This window comes from Amblyomma mixtum, chromosome 5 (assembly GCF_055824585.1).
Source record: "Amblyomma mixtum isolate Tamu chromosome 5, ASM5582458v1, whole genome shotgun sequence".
NCBI lineage: Eukaryota > Metazoa > Arthropoda > Arachnida > Ixodida > Ixodidae > Amblyomma > Amblyomma mixtum.
Genome location: NC_143016.1, coordinates 137,239,763 through 137,263,009, shown reverse-complemented (window position 1 = coordinate 137,263,009; position 23,247 = coordinate 137,239,763). Strand labels below are relative to the sequence as shown.

Below are 23,247 nucleotides of genomic sequence, written 5' to 3'. Positions count from 1 at the left end.
AATTCAAAACCGTTACTTTAAGCGCAGTAACGAACGCCATAGCTACTCGCTCACTACGGCAAGCACTGAATGTGAAGATATAAGATGGTAATACCGAGTCCAACTTCCGACTGCTGTCGTCTCTAACGAAGAAATTACCTCTATTTATCTTTTGCTTTGCATTTATAAACGTTTATTATGCGGAAAAATTTAGTTGCAACTCGCTGAGAGTGTGCAGAAGCGGTGCCCACATTCCAGGCCATGACCCGAGTGTCCACTTGTTGTTTTTATTGCTTGAGCTTAATCCTCGGAACACGGGAGGATTAAATACAATGATGCGAAGAAGAACTCGGCTCGCGCTTCTCCGACCTTTCATCGTACAGCAAGCATTCAACTATATATGAACCTAATAAGGTGGCTGCCTCAAATCCGTTGATCTCTGGGAGCCTGATTTACATAGAGCCTAAGCTCTTGTTAGGTTTGGTTTAGTTTATGGGGTTTAACGTCCCAAAGCGACTGAGGCTATGAGAGACGCCGTAGTGAAGGGCTCCGGAAAATTCGACCACCTGGGGTTCTTTAACCTGCACTGACATAGCACAGTACAAGGGCCTCTAGAATTTCTCCTCCAAAGAAATTCAACCGCGGCGGCCGGGATCGAACCTCCGTTTCGGGTCAGCAGCCGAGCACCGTAACCACTGAGCCACTGCGGCGGCCGCTGTTGTTAGGGTATAAATGCTGTAATGCATGAAAGCAATATTTCATCTAGTGATTTGTCTCCCCATGTTACCGCTCACACTGATAACCACTGTGTAGGATACGAATTTCTGCACAGGGATAACAGTCGAATGTTCTCAGGCATTAACACCAACAAAGGCGCCTAGATATTGGATCGCAGGTGATAGCAATCTCTTTTTTTTTACTTAATAAAAAGGCCCCAGTTTCCCCTTTACCTGTTCACGGCGGGTCCTTTGAAAGGCTTTTTATTTCTCTGAATGCTTAGAACAATATAGAAATAGATATAAACTTAAAGAAACAAAAGACCAAGTGAGGAGTCATTACCGAGGGTTGAAGTCCTGTCTGACGTAGTATGAGTAGGATCTACCTGCTGCCACCTTCCCCGACATCCTTCCAGTCAGGAGCTATTTTCCTTTCTTTTCGAAGATCGCATACAATTAGCAATCTCCACAAACATTACTATGATTCTCTTAATGAGCAGCAATTTTGTGCGAACATGTAACTGCGCTGTTGAACTATTTGTGTGTCCACTCCCTCAGATTTTTTCATACTTAACAGACGTGCCTGTGGAGTGAAGGGTACTGACGTTTGTCGAAAGATTAGGTTTAATTATTCTGTCGATTAAATTTGGTACCCTTTTTGGTAGGCCCTAAAGGTGATGAGAGTGTGTTTACTCTTTTTTAAGTAGTGACTGAGGTCATTTGAAAAGTGCTCACACATCCGTGCCGGAGATTGGGCACGAACTCTTGGTAGGCCTAACGGTGATCAGAGTGTGTTTAATATTTTTTTAAGTAGTGACTGAGGTCGTTTGAAAAGTGCTCACGCATCCGTGCCGGAGATTAGGCACGAACTCCCGGCTTAAAAGAGCTGCAAACATACAAATTTCATGCCATTGAATGATGGCTTGAAATTGATGGCGTCGTTCATCTAGGCGAACAAGAAAGGGTAACGAGATGAACGTCGGCTCGACAGCACAGAAAAGCACCCCTGTTTAAGCAAACGGCATTTGGCTATCGGGACGGTATTCAGAGCATCACTTGGTATTGTTCGACTTACTTAGGCGTCGGTGTGCTCTCCAGACTAGAATCCTTTTCTCAGAGCTGAAATTCAAAGCCTTTTGTATCCTTTCGGTGTGGGCGAATGTCAGATGTTACAAAATGAGCAGGGCACAAGGCCTAAGCGATTTTATTTAGTAATGCATTTGGTCCCCATAGAAATGTTCCTCTAATCTAAATCAGTAAAAAATGTAAGAATAAAAGGGCACAGCCATCTACCTATGAAGTCTTTTTTTCTTCCTATGTGCACAAAAGATAGGAGCGCTTTATCAAACGCAGTTCAGTGGGCTTATTACATTAAGTTTTTTTAAGAGCTAGTGGTAGGGCGCAAGGCAAAGCAGATTCCTTTATATTGCGACGAATTCGGCCACTTGGCAATTTTCCTCTTGAGCGAACCTGTAGAGTAGAGCGGACTACATTCCCTAGCGTCTTGCGAACGATTTTAATACTTCCCTGTCGGATGATACGGAAAGCACAAAAGAAGCACGCCATAGCATTCCAGGTTTCTAGCAAAAGAGCAAAATTGGAATGGTAGTTTCTTTTTTCTTATTGAAGGTCCCTGATTGGACACTGACTTCAAAGAGGTTACTAATTTTAGCAGCAATCTTATTGGAAATGCTGGGAACACAAGCTCGAGGTTGGCAGCAAGACGTGGGTTCCATAATAACTGCATTGATATGCGCTGTTGAGGTGACCCCAGCCATAAATATAAAGCAAGGACACAGAGGTGAAGGGAAGAAAGGCGAAGTCAATGTAAGAATAGTTATGCGTGCGCAAAAAAATACTGGACTTTGAGGTTGCTGAAACCTCTAAGTGTTCGCAAATCTTAACTACGCTGCTTAGCGCAAAAGCAGGAATTGCGTACTACCCCTAATCGTTTGGTTCAAAACTATTTTGGTGTTAGAACAAACACCAAACTGCAAACCGAACCACAAAATAAAAAACGAATTGAATCCGTAAGTTCGTCGAGTACGAGACTATGGCGTGGTCTGACCTCAGCGATCCATCTGAATTATAGAAGAAATAGATGAGCAGTAAACTGATGCCGTAATGACTTGAAATTTCGTGGGGTGTTTTACGAGGCCTAGTAAGCGGGCACTGTGTAAATAGTTTATACATTGAAGGCACATTCTAAGCTTTCTCAACTGTTCGGCATCAGCCACTGCGGGACTCTGTTCCCTCATTTCATGGCAATCGTTACCACGGTGGTCTCTAAGAATCTGGGCAGCAATCCGTGACATACAGCTTAGATATTAGAATCAGTGTCGGGCACAGAAAGGCACCTTCACCTAGGAAAATCTGATCTTGCCGCGAGCTTGATTCATGGGCATGAAAAAGAGCAGCAGTAAGACAAGGGCAGTTACACGTTTTGTTTTCATGCGCCAAATGCTGTATAAACGCAACTCATGAGTAGCTGGAGGCACAAATACCCAAGCAGGAAAACGCGCCCACTAAGCTTCGCTGGCGGAAAAGCGACCGCTACAGAAGCTGTCTAACAGCAGCACTCTCGTGGCTCAGAACAGAGAGTCCTCGGAGTTATTTTAAACCGCCTTCCGCGTGCTGTAGAAAGAAAGGACCAATGAGGATCATTAGACTCAGTCGCGCGTGGTGACACAGGCACGCGCCAAGCGTCAGTGTTTTCTACTCCTGGCTCCTGGAGGGGTGGCCGCTGCGAAGAGAAGGCGCGGTGTGACGTCACTGCTGCGACGGCGAGAACATATCGTTGCATTGAAATGCTGGTTCATTTCAATACAAACGTCTTGCCACGCATGTTTTCCCGTTTGTGTGGTTTCCTTAACGGCCCAGACTGTTCCGTTTTTAGGCCACAAGCCCCTTGGAAACTGGCCGCATCACATTACAGTACGCGGGACCTTCCTCCCACTGTCTTTCGCACCCGTTTGTCGCAAAGGTTTCAGCAAATCAAAAGCGGAGGCTATTCCACTGAGTGACGCACATACGGCGTCCGTCCTAACCAATGTATTGCATCATGATTTTAAACGTTACCTGTCCCATATACATTTCATGAATAAAAGCAACCGTGACCAGAGTGAAGTAAGAAACATCCGCTTGGACCCAATACCAAAAAAAAAGTGCGACAGACCTGCGTGCGCTTTCCTCGGAAAAATGCAGCTTTGTCACGTGCCTTTCTTGTGTAAAGGGACGGAACGACTAGATTCCAAGAGAGGTTAACAATGCAAGCGCTCAATAAAATATAATTTCTGTTCTGTGTTTCACTTCTTCCTGCATCTTATCGACAACGTATATATTTTCCGCTCCCGCCCTTCGTAGCAATACCACTGCGTCATAAGCCTACTGACAATTCACTTTCTATTTTACTTTCCGCTGAGAATTTTCCAGCCCCCATTCCTTTTCCTGTGAGCATGAGTGCTGCTAGAAACAAAACGCGCTTCCAGTACAACGTTTTCAATATTGGTTTTAGAACGTGCCATATAATAAACGATATATTTCCTCTGCTTACCGGGCAAGGAATGGCGATAGCAACTGCGGGAGCTCGGTGTGCCCCATTGTTGCTGTTTATTTCTCTGCAATTAAATAAATAATAAACGACTCAACGACCAAGTTTTTCACATGTCGTTTGAGACGGTGACGTAGCTCATGTATTTTACCGATTCCGCATTTTTCCGAGTGCCGTGCATCGCCAGTACAGAATAGAAGATAACGCCCGCCTTCCACCGAAGGCGAGTTATTTTTTGCTTTTTCGTAAAGACAGCCAAAGGGACTCGAAACGTTGCTGATTCAACCATTGTAGCGAGAAAAACACCTTTCTGGCGCACTTCCTTAGGGGAATATTTTCCGCTGCAGGAATTCCGGCGCAGGCTCAGGGCTTTCCTCGCAGTGACAGCAATGAAAACGGCAGCGAAAATATTTTCCTTCCTTTCCTCAGCGTTTGAAGTCGCGAAGAGCTGATATCAAGGGCGATCAAAGCGACGGAAGCACACATTCCACGCGAGTACGAAGTGTATACTCGTTCCCTTGTCTTGGTATTTTACACACTGATTTCCCGTTTCCATGCCCAAAGAAACGAGTTGAAATTTGCCACTGCTAACCAGTAACCAAAATCCAAACGGGGGAAGCGGCTGATGAAGGCGAGGTAACTGCAGATCTGTTCAAGGACATTGGGAGAATCTGTGCAAGAAAAACTTGTCATTATAGACACGCAGTGTCTCATGATCTTGAGCGCACCACATTCTTAGAAGAACGCTTGCAAGATATTAACGAATAAAGGGAACGTCAAGGGCCTAAAAATTACAGCTTCCTTAAGCTAAATGTGAGTGGCCCAAAGGTTATTCACTAAGGAAGTTTTTCGTAGGATCTGAGGAACCATTCCCTTAATTAATCTAAAGGAAAAGGCTTGCTTTCGGAAAGACGTTATTACAATAGACAACACTCACACGACCACGCAGGTGATGAAGAAATGCGCAGGATGTAACCAAACAGTATATAGAGAATTTATTGATTACAAGAAAGCATTTGGCTGACTCGAAGCCTGATCACTTATATAGGCATTGGGGAATCAAGATGGATAAAAGACATATTTAAAGGTACTGAAAAACATTTATAGCGGCTTCACTGGCACCATATTCCTAGATAAAGAAAGTGATAAAAGTCGAATCATAAAGGTGTTAGGCAGGGACACACAATCTCTCCAGTAGTACTGACCGTGGTCTCACAATAGTTATTAAAAGAGCTGCATTGCGTAGAGATAGGGTTAGCACTCAAGCGAGATGTGGGTTGTAATGTGTTTACTGGTTTATTTACTTTAATTATTCAAAATACCTTACAAGGCCGGGGCATGTAGTAAGAGAGAGAAAAATGTAACTGCAAAATATACAGAGACAGAACGCAAAATTCCACGTAAAAATTATTAATTTATTTAATCATACTGTTAAACGTATGATTACATGAGAACGTAAGGCTAGTATATATTAGAAGGAAGAATATAATATCATTGCGTGTTGCATATTGGATGAAAAGGAGTGGCAAGGTAAGCAATCAAAAATGGCGAAAACCGATGGGTTAGAAAAAAGCGTCCATAGTTGTACAAACATTAGCGAACAAAAACTGAGGAAGAAGTATCATATAACTGAAAAGTAGCGTAAACAAAAAGACGATGCGAAACAAACAGATAGAGACAGAAATAATGAAGGATATTATTACTTAAGATATTGCTTGTGCAGCTAGTCATAGATGGTTGGAGAGGGATGTGACAGTTTTGGGAGGACTATTTCAAAGTCCGATATCACATGGAATGGCAGATTAACTGTAGTCCAGGCTTTTTTTAGAGACGCGCTTACACGGAGTAAAATGCTTGAAGGGAACTTAATAATCAGAGGAGATGGCCTGGCAATGTAATAGTACTTACAAAATGGGCTGATAAGAGGAATGGAATGGTGAATAGAGAAGCGAATAGAGAAGCCAAGTTTGATATGCGTTATGCTGAAATAGGGGCGGCCGTTACGAGTAACTTAGCCATCGAGTAATAAAGTGAGGCGATATAACGTTTTACACAAGGAATGCGTATGATGCGCAACGTGGTTGGGTCGTTGCACCTATGTTTCACATATTTATAGTACATGATATAAATAAAGGAAAACTATTCTGAATCGGTGCTTTAGGAGTTTGAACAGTGCTCACTCAAACACTCTGCAAACATGTGAATCTAATAAACTCAATGTGTCAGATCAATGTGGCGCAAAATGCCTTAAGCCTCATCAACATGGACACTTCCAAGGTGTACACGCGAAGCGCCTACGCGCACGGGCGTACGCTGGAGCCTGTCTGCGCATGCGCAAGGTGCGACGCGCGAGCAGGTGCGAGCGGGGCGCAGATATCTGTGCATGTCAGATATCGGCGCCTGCGCACGGGCGCTCGCGCGCGCGTCGGAAGCGGGGTTCGGTTTACGACAATGGGAGGACCGCGGGGCTCTCGCGGACTCTTTTCTTCACTGCTTGAAGCTCTTTCAGTCTCCCCCTCCAAGTTTTCTTGGAATCATTGACGCTCCCTAACTATCTTCTGTTCACGGCTTGACATGCATGGAGGTACATGCCACTTTTCGACGCCCGTCGTGGCGCTTGCTGGGGGCGCAGGCGCTTCGCGTGTACGCCTCGGAAGTGTCCATCGAGGTGGGGCTTTAGAATTGCCGAAAGCATATTACAGAAGCGTCACTTAAGTTACTTTCCTACACATCACTTTCCCACCTTTCTGCTGTCGCTCAGTGGCAGCCATTTTCGCCCTGCTTAGAGCAGAGAGGTTCCGGTGGCTAAATTTATATACGTGGTAACACACCTAATTTTTTCTGAAAAAAAAAATTCCTTGTTGCAAGATAAGTGGCGCTGAAGCGAGTCCCGAACCGGTTCGGAACAGTTGCTTTGAATCGTTCCGGTTTGGCTGCAGTTCCTAGGTGGGGGAAAAAAATATTGATTCTGTTCGGTTGTGCTTCCGGGAAAAAGACACTTTCGGTTTCTGTTCCGGTTCGGCACCCTGCTTTGAACAATTACATAACGTGGTGTGCTACCGCTAACCGATGTTAGCTGATAGCAAGGGACACATGACGGTGCTTTCCGAAGAAATAAAGCTATAATAATAAACAAAAATGTACATACTCTCTTCTCACTCCAGGACCGAGGGGGGGGGGGGGGGGGGTAGCATATTGGCAGCGGGTCACGCCTGCATGCATAGCCAGACTTGTTCAAACATTCCCTCGCACGGAATCGTAATTTCCTTCTGGAAACACACCGTGGTTAATTTCCTATTTGCTGGAACCACGAAGATGGCTTGGTAGACCTACTCGGGTCACCTGCGAGTCTCCTAGCTCGTTTATGGGCGCACTCGTGTTTTCCGACACCGATAGTCGGCATCCAGTTAGAGAGTGCCCCAAAATCACGATTCTCATATTTTTTTTTATACTTAGCATCCGGCAAGAAAAGAAGTCGTATTGTGATGGATGCGCCATGGTCGTTGAAATAAATGCAGCCTGCTTTCCTGTGTAGATGATTGCTTGATTTTAAACGAGAAGCATACATGTCCAACATTCTTCAACGTAAACGACAAGAAAGTGTCTTCTTCTTTACCTTTGTTTGCGATGTTGTTGCCTTGGTAAACAGCGTGAATCTGTCTTCATTTGTTTTGCGTTAAATCTTGCGTACGTTTCTCACTCTACGCACTTTTGTTCAGCATTAATCTCAATTGAATAATTGACTCCCTAGTACTTACCATCTGATCATGCATTGTATCATTTAAGGTTAGGTTTCTCATTCATACTGACCAATACCAAGGTGATTATTGTCGAAATCTGCGGTGTAGGGTGAGTGTTCTTAAAATACGTCACAATGGTTCTGTAGGTATTCTTGCTTGAGGAAGCACTAAAGCTTCGCGTTGATGGAATACTGTCGACTGAATACTTTTTGCAGCTTTTGAATGCTGTTAGCGCAGTTATCAGTTCTTTCAGATGCGTGGCGTTATGAGGAACGTTAAACCGAAAAATATTTCTTAGTTTGAAGAGGAGCACATCTAAAATACTACGGGAACTTTCTACAATGATAGAGGGAGAGGCAAACACCAGCTGATTGAGGAAATCAGCAACAAAGCTGTGAAAAAATATATAAGCAGCTTGGTAATACCTGTTGTGAAGATGAATTCATGGTTAACCATATTATGAATAGATTGCATGTTACCGCGTACGGCCAAGCATTTATCGGCCGTGTGCCATTTCTGATATTTGCATCCATATTACGCCTCGTTTTTATTCGGGAAAACGTGAGCTCAGAGGCCTACATTCTTTTACACTGGGCTTCTTGCTGAACGACTTACAGACGAGCGTGTTTCTTGGTGTTGTCGACTACTTCAGTGCTTCAGATTGAATTCAAAAGTGAATCACTGTGAAGCTACTGCAACTGCAGATTTCTTCCGGTTATTGATGTCGAAGTTTACAAAACCGACTGGCGAAATGCGAGAAAAACCAGCGTGTGGAGACATGACCAATTTCGGTGTGTCTTCATTGGAGGCGTATTGAGGCGTTTGGTGGAGTCTAGATAGGACCACGCGCCTCGCGCGATGATGACAAAGGCAGAAACAGGCCCGCACCACAGCTACATGTAAGGTGGGTGGTCGTGTGATTGAGGGGCACCTTGTGCCACTCCTGTGCGCGAAAAGCACGCACCACTACCCAAAGTGACAGCTAAGACAGCTAGTGCTGCGAACTGCGTAGGAACTCGTGTCCTCGCTCAGACATTCTGTGAAGAGTCCTCCCTTTCTGCAACAAACGCCCTACCTAAAGTGTTACGACTCCTCAAGTTATTCAATTCGTTGTTACAGCGTTGTAAAGTATGGTTGTGCCCACTAATTGCAACACAATGCGGGCACCTTCGAGTGCTAACGAGAATCTCTGGGTGACGCTGTGATTGCTGTTGTTTTAAACGCATTGAACGAGGGCTTTCTGGCTCAACCACACAGCTCATTTCGCTACAATAAGCTGAACTGCTTAGCACTAGCACTAAAACACGATTTAAACATAGGGACACCGGAGTACATTAAGTGTTAGCAATGCGACAGCATTTGAAGCGGTCGATGCTTTACCGGAAGTGAGCGGTGAGGCGTTGCTCTTTCCGGGCAACGCGGAGAAGTAGCTCCCGGCGAGCGTCAGTTTTGCACTTACAGTTCTTCGGGTGGTCGTCTAGATTTTATGTAGGCCTGCTGTTTTCTGAGTAATTTTCTTTTTTGAATCTACAGCACCTCACCACCCTCGACGATTGGCACGCGAAGCTTCACAGAGACGAAACTGGCCTTTTACTTCACTAGCAATCTGGCAACATCACGTCCATGTCCCTCCAGTCAATGGGATTTTTCCGTTCTTGTCACGTCACTAATGATGTTACTTCCTGCCAGCTAATTGGCGAATTTTATCACAGATAAGTCCGGAAGCTACGGGGCTTTTCCACTGGCTTCTTATGCTATCACATTAAAAATCAGCTCACTGACATTGCTACCCGGATCAGGATGAGAGGGAGGAAGTTCATGAGACATAGCTGAGCTGACATGACTAGGACTAATTGGAATGGAAGAAGCGGCGGACTTAGCGGTACAGTTCCAATCCAGTTTCTTCCGGCAAACTCCCGATCTCTGAGTGTTCCACCGCTACTTGTTATGTGCACCAGCAGTGAGTAGGGCTCCTGTCCTGTTTTTTTTTGTCTTTACTTATAGTCAGAGCAAGTCACATTCACAGGTTCAGTTAAGTACAAGCCTGTCGCCTGCGTCATGCTTGTTTTCGGTTACTGACTGCTCAATCCGGAGGAGCGAAACGAGCAGGCTTTTGACTTTACTAATAAATTTATAGGCTGTAGTAATGAAATTTCTGGAACACTCCCGTTAAACGTAAATGATCAGCTATATCAGTACGCCAATGTCAAAATTTATCAGTAAAGGGAAATAAAGATGAGCTTCTTTTCGTGATCCCGAAAAAACAGCACAATCTGTCGATGTTGTAAATGTCGCGCAAACAGTGGACATAGAACTAGTTTCTCCCATTCCTTCATCGACTTGCGTTATGACTGAAGGTGCTGTACTTTAGGCTGGTTGATTGTGAAAACGGACATTTAGTTTGCCTTCAGCCTTTAAGTTTTCCCATTTCGTTCGTTCAGCACAGTTTTTATTCCCATGAGTGTTGTTTTCTTGAAGTTATCTCCTCTCACCTCGTTTTGTGTGCTAATTTGTGACAAATAAGGAAAAGTTGCGCAGTCTTTTCTTAAATTTTGTGTCCGTGGTTTTTGATGAAGACAACACTTGAGGCAGCTCATCTAGGTTTTCTGTCGGCATGTACTAAGCGCATATCTCAATTTAACAAGTGTAATGTGCAAACTGTGATGAGTTATTCCGCTACCGGCATGCGCCAACACTACGCTGCTCCTGAATACAAAGAAGTTGCCCTGCTCTCTTGGTGCTGCCTAGTCCTGAATACGCAGCGAGATCTGTCGCAGTGGCTCGGTCTCTCCGAGGGCGCTTAATAAACGCGCTTCTACACAAAAATTACCAAAGATTTGAGCCGTACAAATTAATATACGAAATGCACTAACAGGAGCTGATCGGCATCGCGACGAAGCTCTTTCATAAAAGTGTGAAGTCACCTTAACCGGAAGTCTCTGTAATATTTATGTGATATTTAGTGGCTAAGTTGCGCGAAATTCCATAAAAGTGTCTGCACTTCCCTACGGAAACATGTGATCTGTAAGTCTTATCTGGCATTTGAATGATTTTGACGGATGCGTTCATAAGAGTGGTTAGGAGCGAAAACGTGCTCTTCGAACTCTTTAAAAAAAAAAACCACTGCTTCATAATGGCACATCAATTATGTGTTTCCGTGATTCGTGCGAATGAAATGGAGTTTGAACCAAATAGCTTCCGTGGGAGCGAGCTAGACGGATCTCTTCTTTTTCGAACAGTTCTTCGCGAACTAGCCGAACAGCAAACTGTCGTAATTAACGGCATGCATGTTATGCAGCTCGTGTCTCTTTCCACTATGTTCTGGGGTTTCCAATTTTATTTTTTAACTGATACTGAAAGCATTACTTTAACGCAATTAAAAGATACAGATGTCGTAATTTTGGTACGACAAGAACACGTAGAAAAGGGTGAGCAGATATGAGTGATAGATTCGTGCATCGAAAGGTTGTGAGCATAAATTGGAATGACTAAAGGGTTGTACGACGTCCACCCTAAAACAGTCCGGCTCTCCTCAGAAACCTAGCAAGCGTCAATGGGTTTGCGCTCATTGTGAGACATGAGTACGATGCGTTCACTTGTATAACCCTGCACGTAGTAAGCAGTCACATATGGATGCCCACGTGTGTCCGGCTCTCCCTTAGACGAATTGTAGTGTGCAAACTGTGACAGGTTCCGCTACGCCGACACTACGCTGCACCTGACGACGACGAAGTTGCCCCGCTCTCTTGGTGCTGGCTACGCCCGTCTACGCTGACAGATCCTGCACGGCGGTTCGGTCTCTTGAGGACGCCTAATAAACGCACCCCTACAATTGGTGGAGGTGCTAGGTACGCCCCCTACCAACCTGCAACTCCGCAGCCGTACGCTGCCGCCTGTGTCAACCATGCCAGATGAGACTGCCCCAACACCGGCGGCCAGTTCAACCACCGTCATTTGTTCTGGCGCCATCCGGCAGCGTGACCCTGCCCTCTTCAGTGGCATTGCCGACCAAGATGTTGACGACTGGTTGTCATCGTATGAGCGAGTGAGCAGCTATAACAAGTGGGATGACACTATCAAGCTGAGTAACGTCATCTTTTATCTCACGGACGTGGCGAACCTCTGGTTTCGAAACCATGAGGCGGAACTACCCACTCGGCCCGTATTTAAGAAGAGTTTTGCGGAAGTGTTCGGCCGCCCTGCGGTGCGCAAGCTCCGTGCCGAACAGCGCTTACGGGACCGCGCTCAACACACCAACGAGACCTTCACAAGTTACATCGAGGACTTCTGCAAACGTGTCAACGCCGCCATGCCAGAAGCGGACAAGATCCACCACATCCTCAAAGGCATCGCTGACGACGCATTTCAGATGCTCCTCGCGAAAAATCCCACCACCGTCAGTGAGGTTATTAAGCTTTGCCAGAGCTACGACGAGCTCCTCAAGCAGCGTGCTTCTACACGGCGTGCCGGTGTCTGCGACGAGGTCCTCTCCACACTGGCCCTGAGTGGTACTACTCCTGAGGACTCCCCTCTACTCAACCAAATCAAAGCCTTCGTTCGTGAAGAGGTCGCTCGCCAGCTGTCCCTTATATCACATATTCAAGACCCCGCCCGCCAAGTTCATGACTCGACCCCGTCTTTGGCTCCTACCATTTGCCGTGTCGTGCAAGACCAAGTCGCTGATCTGCTACCGTCCAGCCCTGTGCTCCCGCCTGTGACAGCACCCCTGACGTACGCCCAAGCGGTGGCCAGGCCACGACATACGCCGGCACCCGATTCCTACCAGGCCGCCCCTTCTTTCCGTCCTCCGCCGCCGTCTGAGCTCCCGTCTCAAGCTCCGTTCTCAAGGGTTCACCCACATCCTACGAATCCCTGGCGTACTGCGGACAACCGACCCATCTGTTACGCCTGTGGCCTGCCCGGCCATGTGGCGCGGCTTTGCCGCCAGCGCCTTCCGCCTTCTCGACCTGATCTGCGCTCCTACCCGTACGATGCCGAACTATCCTCGCCGAGAAGGCCACCTGGTCCCCCCTTGGTTCCCCTGATCGCCAAATTTACACCACTCGCCGATCGCCTTCCCCTCGACGCCGTTCCCCTTCCCCGATGCAGCGACGTTCTAGCTCCGCGCTTAAGGGAAACTAACAGCCGCAGTTTTTGGGGAAGAACTGCGCTTGTTCTTCGTGTTCTCCGTGTTCTCAAGTCCTCCGTGTCGTCCCGCCAATGTAATCGTAGTGTTCGTGGATGGTGTCAAGGTTCTCGCCCTCGTCGACACGGGCGCTGCAGTATCTGTTATAAGTGAAGCTCTCTGCCGCCGACTCTGCGAAGTGACTACCCCACTTTCTGACTTTTCGCTTCGCACCGCCTCATCACAGCGCATTCATCCCTCAGCCTCATGTACGGCCCGTGTCCTCATTCAAGATGTTTTGTACACCATCGAGTTTATTGTGCTGTCTCACTGCTCACACGACATCATCCTGGGATGTGACTTCCTTTCGACTCATCGTGCCGTTATTGACTGCGCTCGAGCTGAAATTGCCTTTTCTCCGCTGTGTGACGCTTCCTTTTGCTACTTACCTACGCAGTCTGCCAAACTTGTGGTCGCGACTGATACCGACATTCCTCCGTTTTCTTCTGCCCTCGTACCCCTCTCCTGCGCCGGCGTCACTCACTCAACTGTTTTCTTCACGCCTTCCGAAACCGCTTCCCGCCATCCCTGCCTCCTGCTTCCCTTTGCTGTTCTGACGATCGACCATGGACAAAGTGCAATTTACATCTCGAACCCATCTACGCTGTCAGATCCTGCACGGCGGTTCGGTCTCTTCAGGACGCCTAATAAACGCACCCCTACAGAATAAACTAGTCCCCTCTGAGTACAAAATTTGCCATAAAATTCTCCATAGCCCGCATGTGCGCTATTGCGTTAAATTTTGGCTTAAGGAATTAATTTTGCTGTTCAGCTTGTATGTAAGCCCAAGACAAATTTAAGACAGTGCCTATGCTAGCTATTTCTAGGCGAGGCTATATCTGCGTTTTATCTTTTTCTAGCGTTAACTTTCACAAAGCGGCATTTTCTTGCTTTTGTTGTCTCTGTACAATGGGCGCCATATACTGGCAGGGTTGCTAAAATAACAGGCGTCTGTATATCAGGATTACCTCACTGTCTGTCTCCAACTGAGTGGCGCGCTCGGTGTGGACCCATTCATGTTTCAGTTTCATTTCGTCCTTCTTGATTCTTAATCCTTGCGGGCCGTCTAGCCCTAAAATTACTTTTTCCCGGCCATCATTTCTGCCTTTTTTTCTTTGTAATTGGTTTTTCTTAAATTTTGTCTTGGGTGTTGGCTCCTTTTCTTTTATTTTCAATTCGTTCGCTTGCGATAACCTCTTGCTGGGTGCAGGATTCTACTAGCATTTTTTTGTATTTCTTCAGAGTTCTACAATGAAGGACCCAATGCGCTTTGTTTCGAAATGTGTAAGTTAACTTAACATGGTTTCCCATGGACTCGAATATAGTATTTTATTATCTGTGTCCCTCATTCTACTGATCCTATTGTACACATATTAGGCATGGAAAGTTTTTTATATTTATTTGTACATTTCCCGTGTGGAAACTGGGCGCCCATTTCAGGCGAAGCTTTTTGTGCGGAACAAGCCATACGTCTACACTTTTGCAGTCTGCCGCCAGAGCAGCTTCATTGAAGACTGTACAGGCTTTCCTTTCCAGCCAAGGAATTATTTAGCACTAATGTTTTGAAACAGCACCTTCTTAAACTACTAGTTATTCGTATTAAGTAACGCACTTGTTGTCGTAATATTTATCCACCATATCCACACGAATGGCTGTCCGTTCAACAGTAGTGCAGGGCATAATCAAGCGCTCGCCAAACTGAAAGATAGCGCTCAGTCTCGAGATAAGTGGGTGGTACATTTAAGAATTCTTACCTTCTAAACGCTCACTTCTTTCAATATAAGCGAGCCTTTTGGAGATGCCTTAGGAAGCACTTGTTTAAGTTAAATGTAACAAAAAGTTACAGACAACAAGTTTTAGGCTAATTAAAACCACGGCAAGAAGCCTTTGCGTGCGAGGAAAAGAGTGGTATTACAGTTGACGCGAAAGGTTGCGCACGCGTTTAAGGTTTGATGCCAGCTCTTGAAATATATGATGTATTAACCCCGCTATAGCCTGCCACCCCGAGCGCATTGGGCCGAAAGTATATGGTAGCGACTGTGGAAGAGGCAGCAGGCAGTTATACTGACTGCAGCGTCGCCGTGACTGCTTCATTCTAGCCTACGAGCATTGCGCACCATATAAGGAGCGCAATGAAAGCGAATGAAGCGGACGGGGGTCAGGGGTGTTCAATAAGTGTGTTATATGGTATGGGTTTCAAAGAATGCGATTAGACATACATTGTAAAATTTTTTAGGGTTGTCAGGTAAATTGTCATGTTTGGCAGCGTTAATTGCACCGTAACACTTCAACATACAATGTTAAATTGCTCTATTTCATATAGCGCAGCAGTTCTTAAAATGATAGGTTAACGTGTTTTACTAACGGAAGGGAGCCCGCAGCTCATTCACTTCATCGCAGGACGTGGGATATTCGATCCACACTGCGCCCGGATACCTAGCTGCTTTTCAAAGGGTACAACCTGTGACAGAGACTGGTGTTGGGCCTCTTAGCGATAAAATGCTTGGAGCAGTGGGTTTTGACACACTTCATGCTGACCGAGCATGCCAGTCATGGCCCTATTAAAAAAAAAACTACAGAGAATGTTTACTAGATTTGAATCGGAGCGAAAGCACTGATTTCTGCTACCTGGAAGACGACGGTGAGCAGGTAGTGCCGCGGGACGAAACAGATGGAAGTTGATGAAGACGACGCTCTCCAATGCATAGCGCGAGTGTATGGGGCAGCTTAACAGAGGGCGTGTTGGCTGCAGTGATAGCCTGCCTTATGCTATCCCATATGATCTATTTATATTGTTGGGACTATTGAGTCTCTGGGTGAGCCGCATGATGAACCGCCAAGCCGAATCACCACGGTCGTCGAAATCTTTGTTTCGTGAGCAATGCGCTTTAGTGCGAAGAGTATATGCTGCCCTGCAAGAGCCGCGTACCTATCTGGCTCCACTATGTGTACGCACGTGTGTGCCTCCCAGACTTTTGATGTTTTGGAAGGTGGGGTCATGCAGGGGTATGTATGGTGGCCTGGTGTTTTCTGGCGTAAGCATACTTAGATTTTTCTTTTTGGCACTCTTTCCATGCAATAAAGAAAAAAAATGTGGTAATAATCTAATGGTCTCGCTGAGCGGCCCTTAAACCAGATCTTTTAGCACAGCCGCGCGTCCGACTACCAATCATGGACATTATTTCAATTTTTTTTTTTCTTTTTCATGGCTTGCCCTCTAACTCAACTGAAGGTCAAATTTACACGGCCCGCGATCAAAGCACGAGGTCCCGTAGTCAAGCTTTCGCTTCAAAAGCTGCCCTTGCGCCATTGAAATCAAGTAGTCGCTAACGCAAGGAGAACCCATAAATCTGTCAACAACAGGGTTTTCATTTAGTGAATAACGCTTGAGCGCGAATGTTGCTCCCGTGTATGCCCTCAGAAGGCATATTATGTTCTGTCGCTGGGTAAGAGGAAAAGGACAGCGGCCAACCTCGCAGTTGTACGTGGGGTTACTTCTGAGAAACATAAGAAAGCTTAATATATCAATTTTGCACCTGTAAACCAAACATAGTTTCTGTAAAAGAAATAGCGTTTGGGTTAACCTGACGCCTTCGCCCTGAGCTCACTATCGAGGGTACCGGTAAAGCATGAAGTGAAACCCGCCCGCAATTACTGACTCTAGTCCAAAATAAATCACGTATTCCAATGCTAGCGAAGCCGTTTGCGATGTTCATAGGTTCCGATTTCGTTCCCCGCAGTTCATGGCGTTCAGCGGCTACCGGGATCTGCAGCGAGGGGACGAGGACGCCGCAAGTGCCACCGGCAGTATCAACACAACGGAAGCCTTGGAAACCTACCTCACAACGGAGCCAACTGTCACCGCGGATGGGATCGTCACGCAAGCCACCCAGAATACCTCCGTGTCACCTGAGGTCCTTTGCTACATGTCAGCATTTAGCGGCAATGTGCCCGGTAAGATAGCTTCACCTTGCCGGATGCCTAGGCTACACCTGTAGTATATATTTTCCGTGAAACACTTGAGAGCGCAAAATGGCAACACGGACGAGTAAGGGTACAGGACGACTGCTGCATTTCGCTGTTCCCTTACTCTTCCATGTTGCCGTTTGTGCTCTCATGTCTTTCACGAATACGCACCAACAAGCCCAGCTTCAAGTAATTCTTAGATATGTTTTTCCACGTGCTGAACGTGTTTATTGCTGTTCCATGAAGTTGCACTGACCTTTAGTTGTGCAGGTTGTGCATTCTGACACGTTCCTACCCGCTATGCGCACTAGCGTGACTTACGTCACTTATGTCACATTATTCAAAGCGCATATGTGCAGTCCAAAGGGATTTACGTGATATACTTGCTGAGCAAAAAATGCATAGAACCATTTTGCTGGTGTCATGCAAGCCGTTCATCTGAACTACATTGAAGTATCAGGAACGTGTCCGTTCCACCAGCTGCTAATATACATATTACCAGGTAATTGGGGCGCGAGTAAGAAGTGCTACAAATTCGTTTGCAAGAAAACGCATCCCTTGAACTCTAGCTGACGAGTCTGCTATCACGCAACTTTAGTTTTGAGGCCAGAAAACTGCACAAATCTGGAACATAAAGGTAAATATGTAATGTAATCAGGCAGTAATTACTCATTATCATCCACACAATCGGACGGATGTCAATTAGTAATTACGCCCTTATTACAAATCTACTACATCTTCGGGATTTTCCTAAAATTTTGTCCAAATATATGTAATGTGATCGCTAAACAATGATACAATCTGTGTCTTACAACGTGCGCCGGTAACTGCTAATCGGTTCTGTAAAACAAGCAAGACTAGAGCACAACTGCTCTAAAGATGCACTAAGTTTATGGCGTGATTTCTTCACCGCCTTTCTCGTCACTGTAGCAACTGGCGCTGGAGATGTGCACTGGGGACGAAAGAGCGCATAATCACGCTCCATTCTCTGGGTTTGATGCTGACTGGTGATGTACTAGCGGCTCTAATGGTTATGTTACAACGCTTGAGTACAATTGTTAGGAAGGCTCCCGCAAAGCGCTTCGTCCTGTGTGTTCGTCCTTTTTCCGTGGTTTTTAGCGCTCACCAATTCCTTCAAGTATGCATTTCCAACTAGCCCCAGTAGTAGCTCTTTTGACTGGGGAAAAAGCCCCGCCGCGGTGGCCCAGTGGTTACGGCGCTCGGCTGCTGACCCGAAAGACGCGGGTTCGATCCCGGCCGCGGCGGGTGAATTTCTTTGGAGGAGAAATTCTAGAGGCCCGTGTACTGCGCGATGTCAGTGCACGTTAAAGAACTCCAGGTGGTCAAAATTTCCGGAGCCCTCCACTACGGCGTCTCTCATAGCCTTAGTCGCTTTGGGACGTTAAACCCCATAAACCAACCAACCAAACCAACCAACTGGGGAAAAACTCGCCACAAATTTACAAATCATCATTTATTATCATTGTTTATTGTTATTTCACACATATATAGACGAGTTATTATAACATATATGGACGAGTTATTAGCCACAGTTCTCGCATCAGGCTCAGTAAATTTGAAATGCCATCTCAGGCGGAACACCGTGAAAGTTTAGAGTCATAAACTTGAAAATGTCGCATTTTCCTTCATCTCATGGGGAAATATGCGAAAGAGTACAAAGAAAATCGCAACGCTCTATAAAAGAATTGCTCACACCTGCAGTGAATTGATAGGAAGCTGTCTCAATGTGCAGCAAGAGAAATATTTGTTTCCAGAATCACAGTGCATCCAGATCGAAGTCCACTTTGTTTTGTTTCAAGACTCTACAGTTTTGTAGTCCTACAGCGGTGCTCTTCTTGTGGCCTGGCTAAACGACTCTTTCAAGTTTGCTGCCTTCTTCGCAGTTTTAGTTCCTCTTTTAGGCCATAGTTGGTGTCTCTTCGCGCAGGTGAAATTTATAGACACACTATTTTGCTGAATTCCTGGGACGGGAGCGCGAGACATTGAATGTGATCGTAGGTCAGAACGAACAGAACGTGCTTCAATTTAAGGATGGTTTGTAGAAGAAGCGGTTGTTGTCCAATAGAAGAAGGGTCCGTTTCGCGCTTCAAAAAAAAAATGTAATCAAATTCCCGTCTTAAACAATATTACTTTATTGCTTTGCTATGGGCGTCTGCCAGAATTCTGTCAGAATTCACGCTTTTCTGAGAGATTTTCCACTTACAGAGGCATACTTCGGAATGTTTTTCTTGCCTTGTAAAACAATCGGCTTTGTGGGCCTTCAATTCAGTTTTAGTGGACACGTGGTGTGTGATGGCACTTTAAGATCCAGCTGATTCCTTTGTACGTTTAAAATGAGGGGCCGCTGAATAACTAAATATCTAATTTTCCGTTGCTCTTTCATAAGTTTGAAAACAACAGCTGCGGATGGCAGCTGGAGCGCTTTAGATCGTTATCGCATGGCCTCACAAAAATGTATCCGGATCGGCGCATCGAGATAAAGTAACAAATCTACTGCTCTCAGTGCTGACTGATGCAGTCGGTAAAGCGAAAATTCATTGATACGCTCGGTAGACTAAACTGTAGTTCTGTATTTATAAGAAAAAAAGACGCTTATTACACTAGTGACGGATCTCAGGCAATCAAAACATTTTTCCTGGAATTCTGGGTTTGCAACATGGCATGCCAGACAATGTTGTTGCGGCAGGTAACTTGCATAAAAGCCGATAAACTGTTCAAATAGTCTAATACTGAGCCGTGTGTTTAGTGCGATGTAAGTACAAACATTTTCGACAAGACGCGTAGCAAAAGCGATATCAAAACAACCTGCACAAATCACGGGTTTTGAAAGCGTATGTTTCAAATACAAATACTTTTCCACTCATCTGCGCACTTTCCGTATTGCCCCTGTGCCGTCATTTGATTGCTCCGTTTGTGTCGAATTGTATTCTTTGCAGATGACTCTCGTCTGGCATCTGCGTTCTGCCCCGTGGTCTGGGACGGCCTCACCTGCTGGCCCCGGACGCCTTCATCTGCCCTTGCAGTGGTCCCGTGCTTCTCCTCACTCAATGGGCTCGAATACGACACGACACGTGAGTGCTCTAGTGATGCAAAACTATAGGAAAATTGACTATTGATAGTATCGTTAGTTTTTTTAATCTACCTATAGTGTGAAAAAACTATCACTATTTCTAATCGATAGACTATCGACAGTATTACTGTCGATAGTAGAATTGATAGTATTTGTAGCGATAGTAGCCTATCGATAGCAAGACTATAGATAGTGAAACTGTCGATGGTAAGACTATTGATAGTAACAATATTGGTGTTATGCATTTATTGGCCAGCGATATGACCGAAATATTGCGGTACCTGATTGGTTTCACGGTCTCATGAGGATTAACTTTCCTAAGAGATCCAAGCTATGAGGGATACCGTAGTGGAGGTCTCTGGGTAAATTTCGACCAACTGGAGTTCTTCCACGTGCACTGGGACAGTTCGGAAAAATACCTGGAACTGCATCCGATGGAAGAACAAACGGCACAAGTTGTGCTGGCTTACAAGGCACTATCGTGCACTGCAGACGTCGTCTTGCTGACGTAACCACTGCAGAAATGCTTTTCGCACACATGCTTCGCAGCTAGGACATTCGCACGCTCGCATGTTATCCAACAGCTTAACATAGAGAACGTCTGCAGAGCTCGGTGACACGTAGGCCGCGAAAACGGGTGGGGCCTGTCAGTTACTCATACCATCACCTCCATACCACACATTCGAGAAACTAAGTTTAGGATGCAGTGTGTACGCGTGGTTAATTTTATAGAATTGATAGTAGTAGAAATAAGTAGTATGGATACGGCTGTCGATATTATTATCAATGGAAACATCAAAACTACTATCAATAGCACTATCGATATTACTATCGATAGTACTATCCATAGTCTTTTTTACCATCGATAGTTCGATAGTGACTCAACTATCTATAGTATCGATAGTACTATCGTTAGTTTTGCCCCAATAGAGTGCACTCTCCAGCAAAGCTGCTATCAACGCGAGCAAAGAAAATATTGATCGGTATAACTTTCCAAAATGCTGCAGGTAACGTGTTTATCGCATCCCTGATGCACTGCATCAGCGAACGCCACGCTCAGACTACGGTGGTTAACAATTCAGCGCACTTCGCGCCTCGAGGGGCTTCGTTCTTAAAGGCGTGTCGCTACGGCTTCCGCAAACAAGCGCGTGGATCGATATTCATTGATGCTCGGCTGCGGAGCGCTTCTGTATGCGCGAAGTCAGCGGTTTGTCGTGACTGCGGCTAGCAGAACCATGGCTTGTTCGGAACAAGTTAAGAGTTACTGGGCAGAGTGTTCTGCAGAAACATGAATTTGCAAGTACACGGCTGGTTTAAACTGAGTTAGTTAGACCCGGTAAGTGGAGCTCGTTCCGAAAGCTTATATTAGAGGCCATGTGCGTTCCTCCATACCGTTCTGCTACGAATAGCTCTCGAGAGATGGAAAAACTAGAAGTAGCATTAAACATCTGTCTTCAACCCTTTTCTGAACTTCCAACGGGGTCTTCCCGCTCGGGGACGGCGGAAGGAGCCGAATCTCTTCCTTTAGACGTGTCAAACCCTCATAAGAGAGTTGATGTTCCTAGCCGGCATACATGCGCTAGAAGCCGAGGCACACCTCCAGCGCACCATGAATGCATGCACCAAGAACAATAAATGCATTGCCATTGAAACTGCGATTACGTATTAGTTAACGCTACGCACTGTCTAGACACGTGAAATATGTATTTTTTAAATAAAAGAATATATTCGTATGTGTTAAAAATCGTGGCAGACATAACTCATACCAATGGTTTCATGTTTTTACGTATTTAATAAGTAAAAAAAATATTAAACGAATTCTACAGCAATATCAGTCTGAAACCAGCAAAGCAGTGCATGCCGCTGATATGAAAAACGTGAAGGCCATGAAATGAGCAAGTAGAGTACAAATATTTTAATGAATCTTTATCGTTCAAGAACCCTTACATATTTGTACAAGGAAAAATCTCACTGAGGCTGTCCTTTGTTCCAGTGTACTGCGCAGCAGCAGCTGTCGCCGGTGATGTGTTGCGAGTAATTGCAACGAAATTTTAGTTGCAACAGCGACAACAAGCATAAACGAGGAAATCTGCAAAATATACCTTATAAGTGCGAAGATAAAATAGATAATATTCCCTTCTGTGGCATGATGGCAAAACAACGCTTCGCCTCATCCGACCTCCCTGCGTGCTTTGTCAACTTGTCTGAGAATGGGTTGATATGGCTTGTCTCGTTGTATGGTCCGATGTACGCGATTAAAAAAGTCAGTGCAACTTTGGCTCAGCGCCGCCGCGGTGGCTCAGTGGTTACGGCGCTCGGCTACTGGCCTGAAAGAAGCGGGTTCGAACCCGGCCGCGGCGGCTGAGTTTCGATAAAGGCGAAATTTTAGAGGCCCGGGTTCTGTGCGACGTCAGTGCACGTTAAAGAAGCACAGGCAGTCGAAATTTCCGGAGCCCTTCACTACGGCGTCCCTCATAGCCTAAGTCGCTTTGGGACGTTAAACCCCAATAAACCAATAAACCCAAGCAGCAACTTTGGCTCAAAAGTTTACAAGGATATTAAATTAATTGAAGTTCCCGGTTTGAAAATATAAACCACGACATTTGAAGTGTCAGTGCAGCTTTCGCGTCAAAATTTGTGGGAACTTTATGTCCATTAAGTTTCGGAATTAAAATGCATGGCAACGTAGACTCCGCGGCCGCCGCGAGATGCCGTGGCGAGCCCGCTTGCCATCGATAGGCCCTTGAAAGTTTGTGCGTTACGTAACTCCAGGTGTACGGGCGTTGCCACGAAATCCAACCGTGTTGCTAATGATCGCGCCAAAATGTCTTCTCTAGTCTGAAAAAAACTTTGTAGGTGACAAAATCTCGAATGGCTTCCGGCGCCGGCGATTGTTTTGGTCAGCAGTGCGTGACAGTTCAAAAAATTCCGAGGGGAGGGAAGGGGGGGGTTGGCTGAAGCCCCATAAGCTCCCCCCCACCCCCCCCCGCCTGGCTACACCCCTGGTCGCAGCCACCTTC

At 45.8% G+C, this 23,247-nt stretch overlaps 1 protein-coding gene across 2 annotated transcripts in view; it reads left to right on the top strand.

Annotated features, from left to right (window-relative positions):
• The window catches only part of LOC149343882 (diuretic hormone receptor-like), a 193,861-nt gene that overhangs the window by 126,390 nt on the left and 44,224 nt on the right, over window positions 1-23,247 (top strand). For both annotated transcript variants that reach the window (XM_089546094.1, XM_089546093.1), the window contains exons 4-5: window positions 16,911-17,124; window positions 20,094-20,228. In XM_089546094.1, coding sequence (XP_089402220.1) covers window positions 16,914-17,124; window positions 20,094-20,228 — 346 coding nt within the window. In that variant the 5' untranslated portion in view covers window positions 16,911-16,913. The remainder of the gene's footprint in view (window positions 1-16,910; window positions 17,125-20,093; window positions 20,229-23,247) is intronic.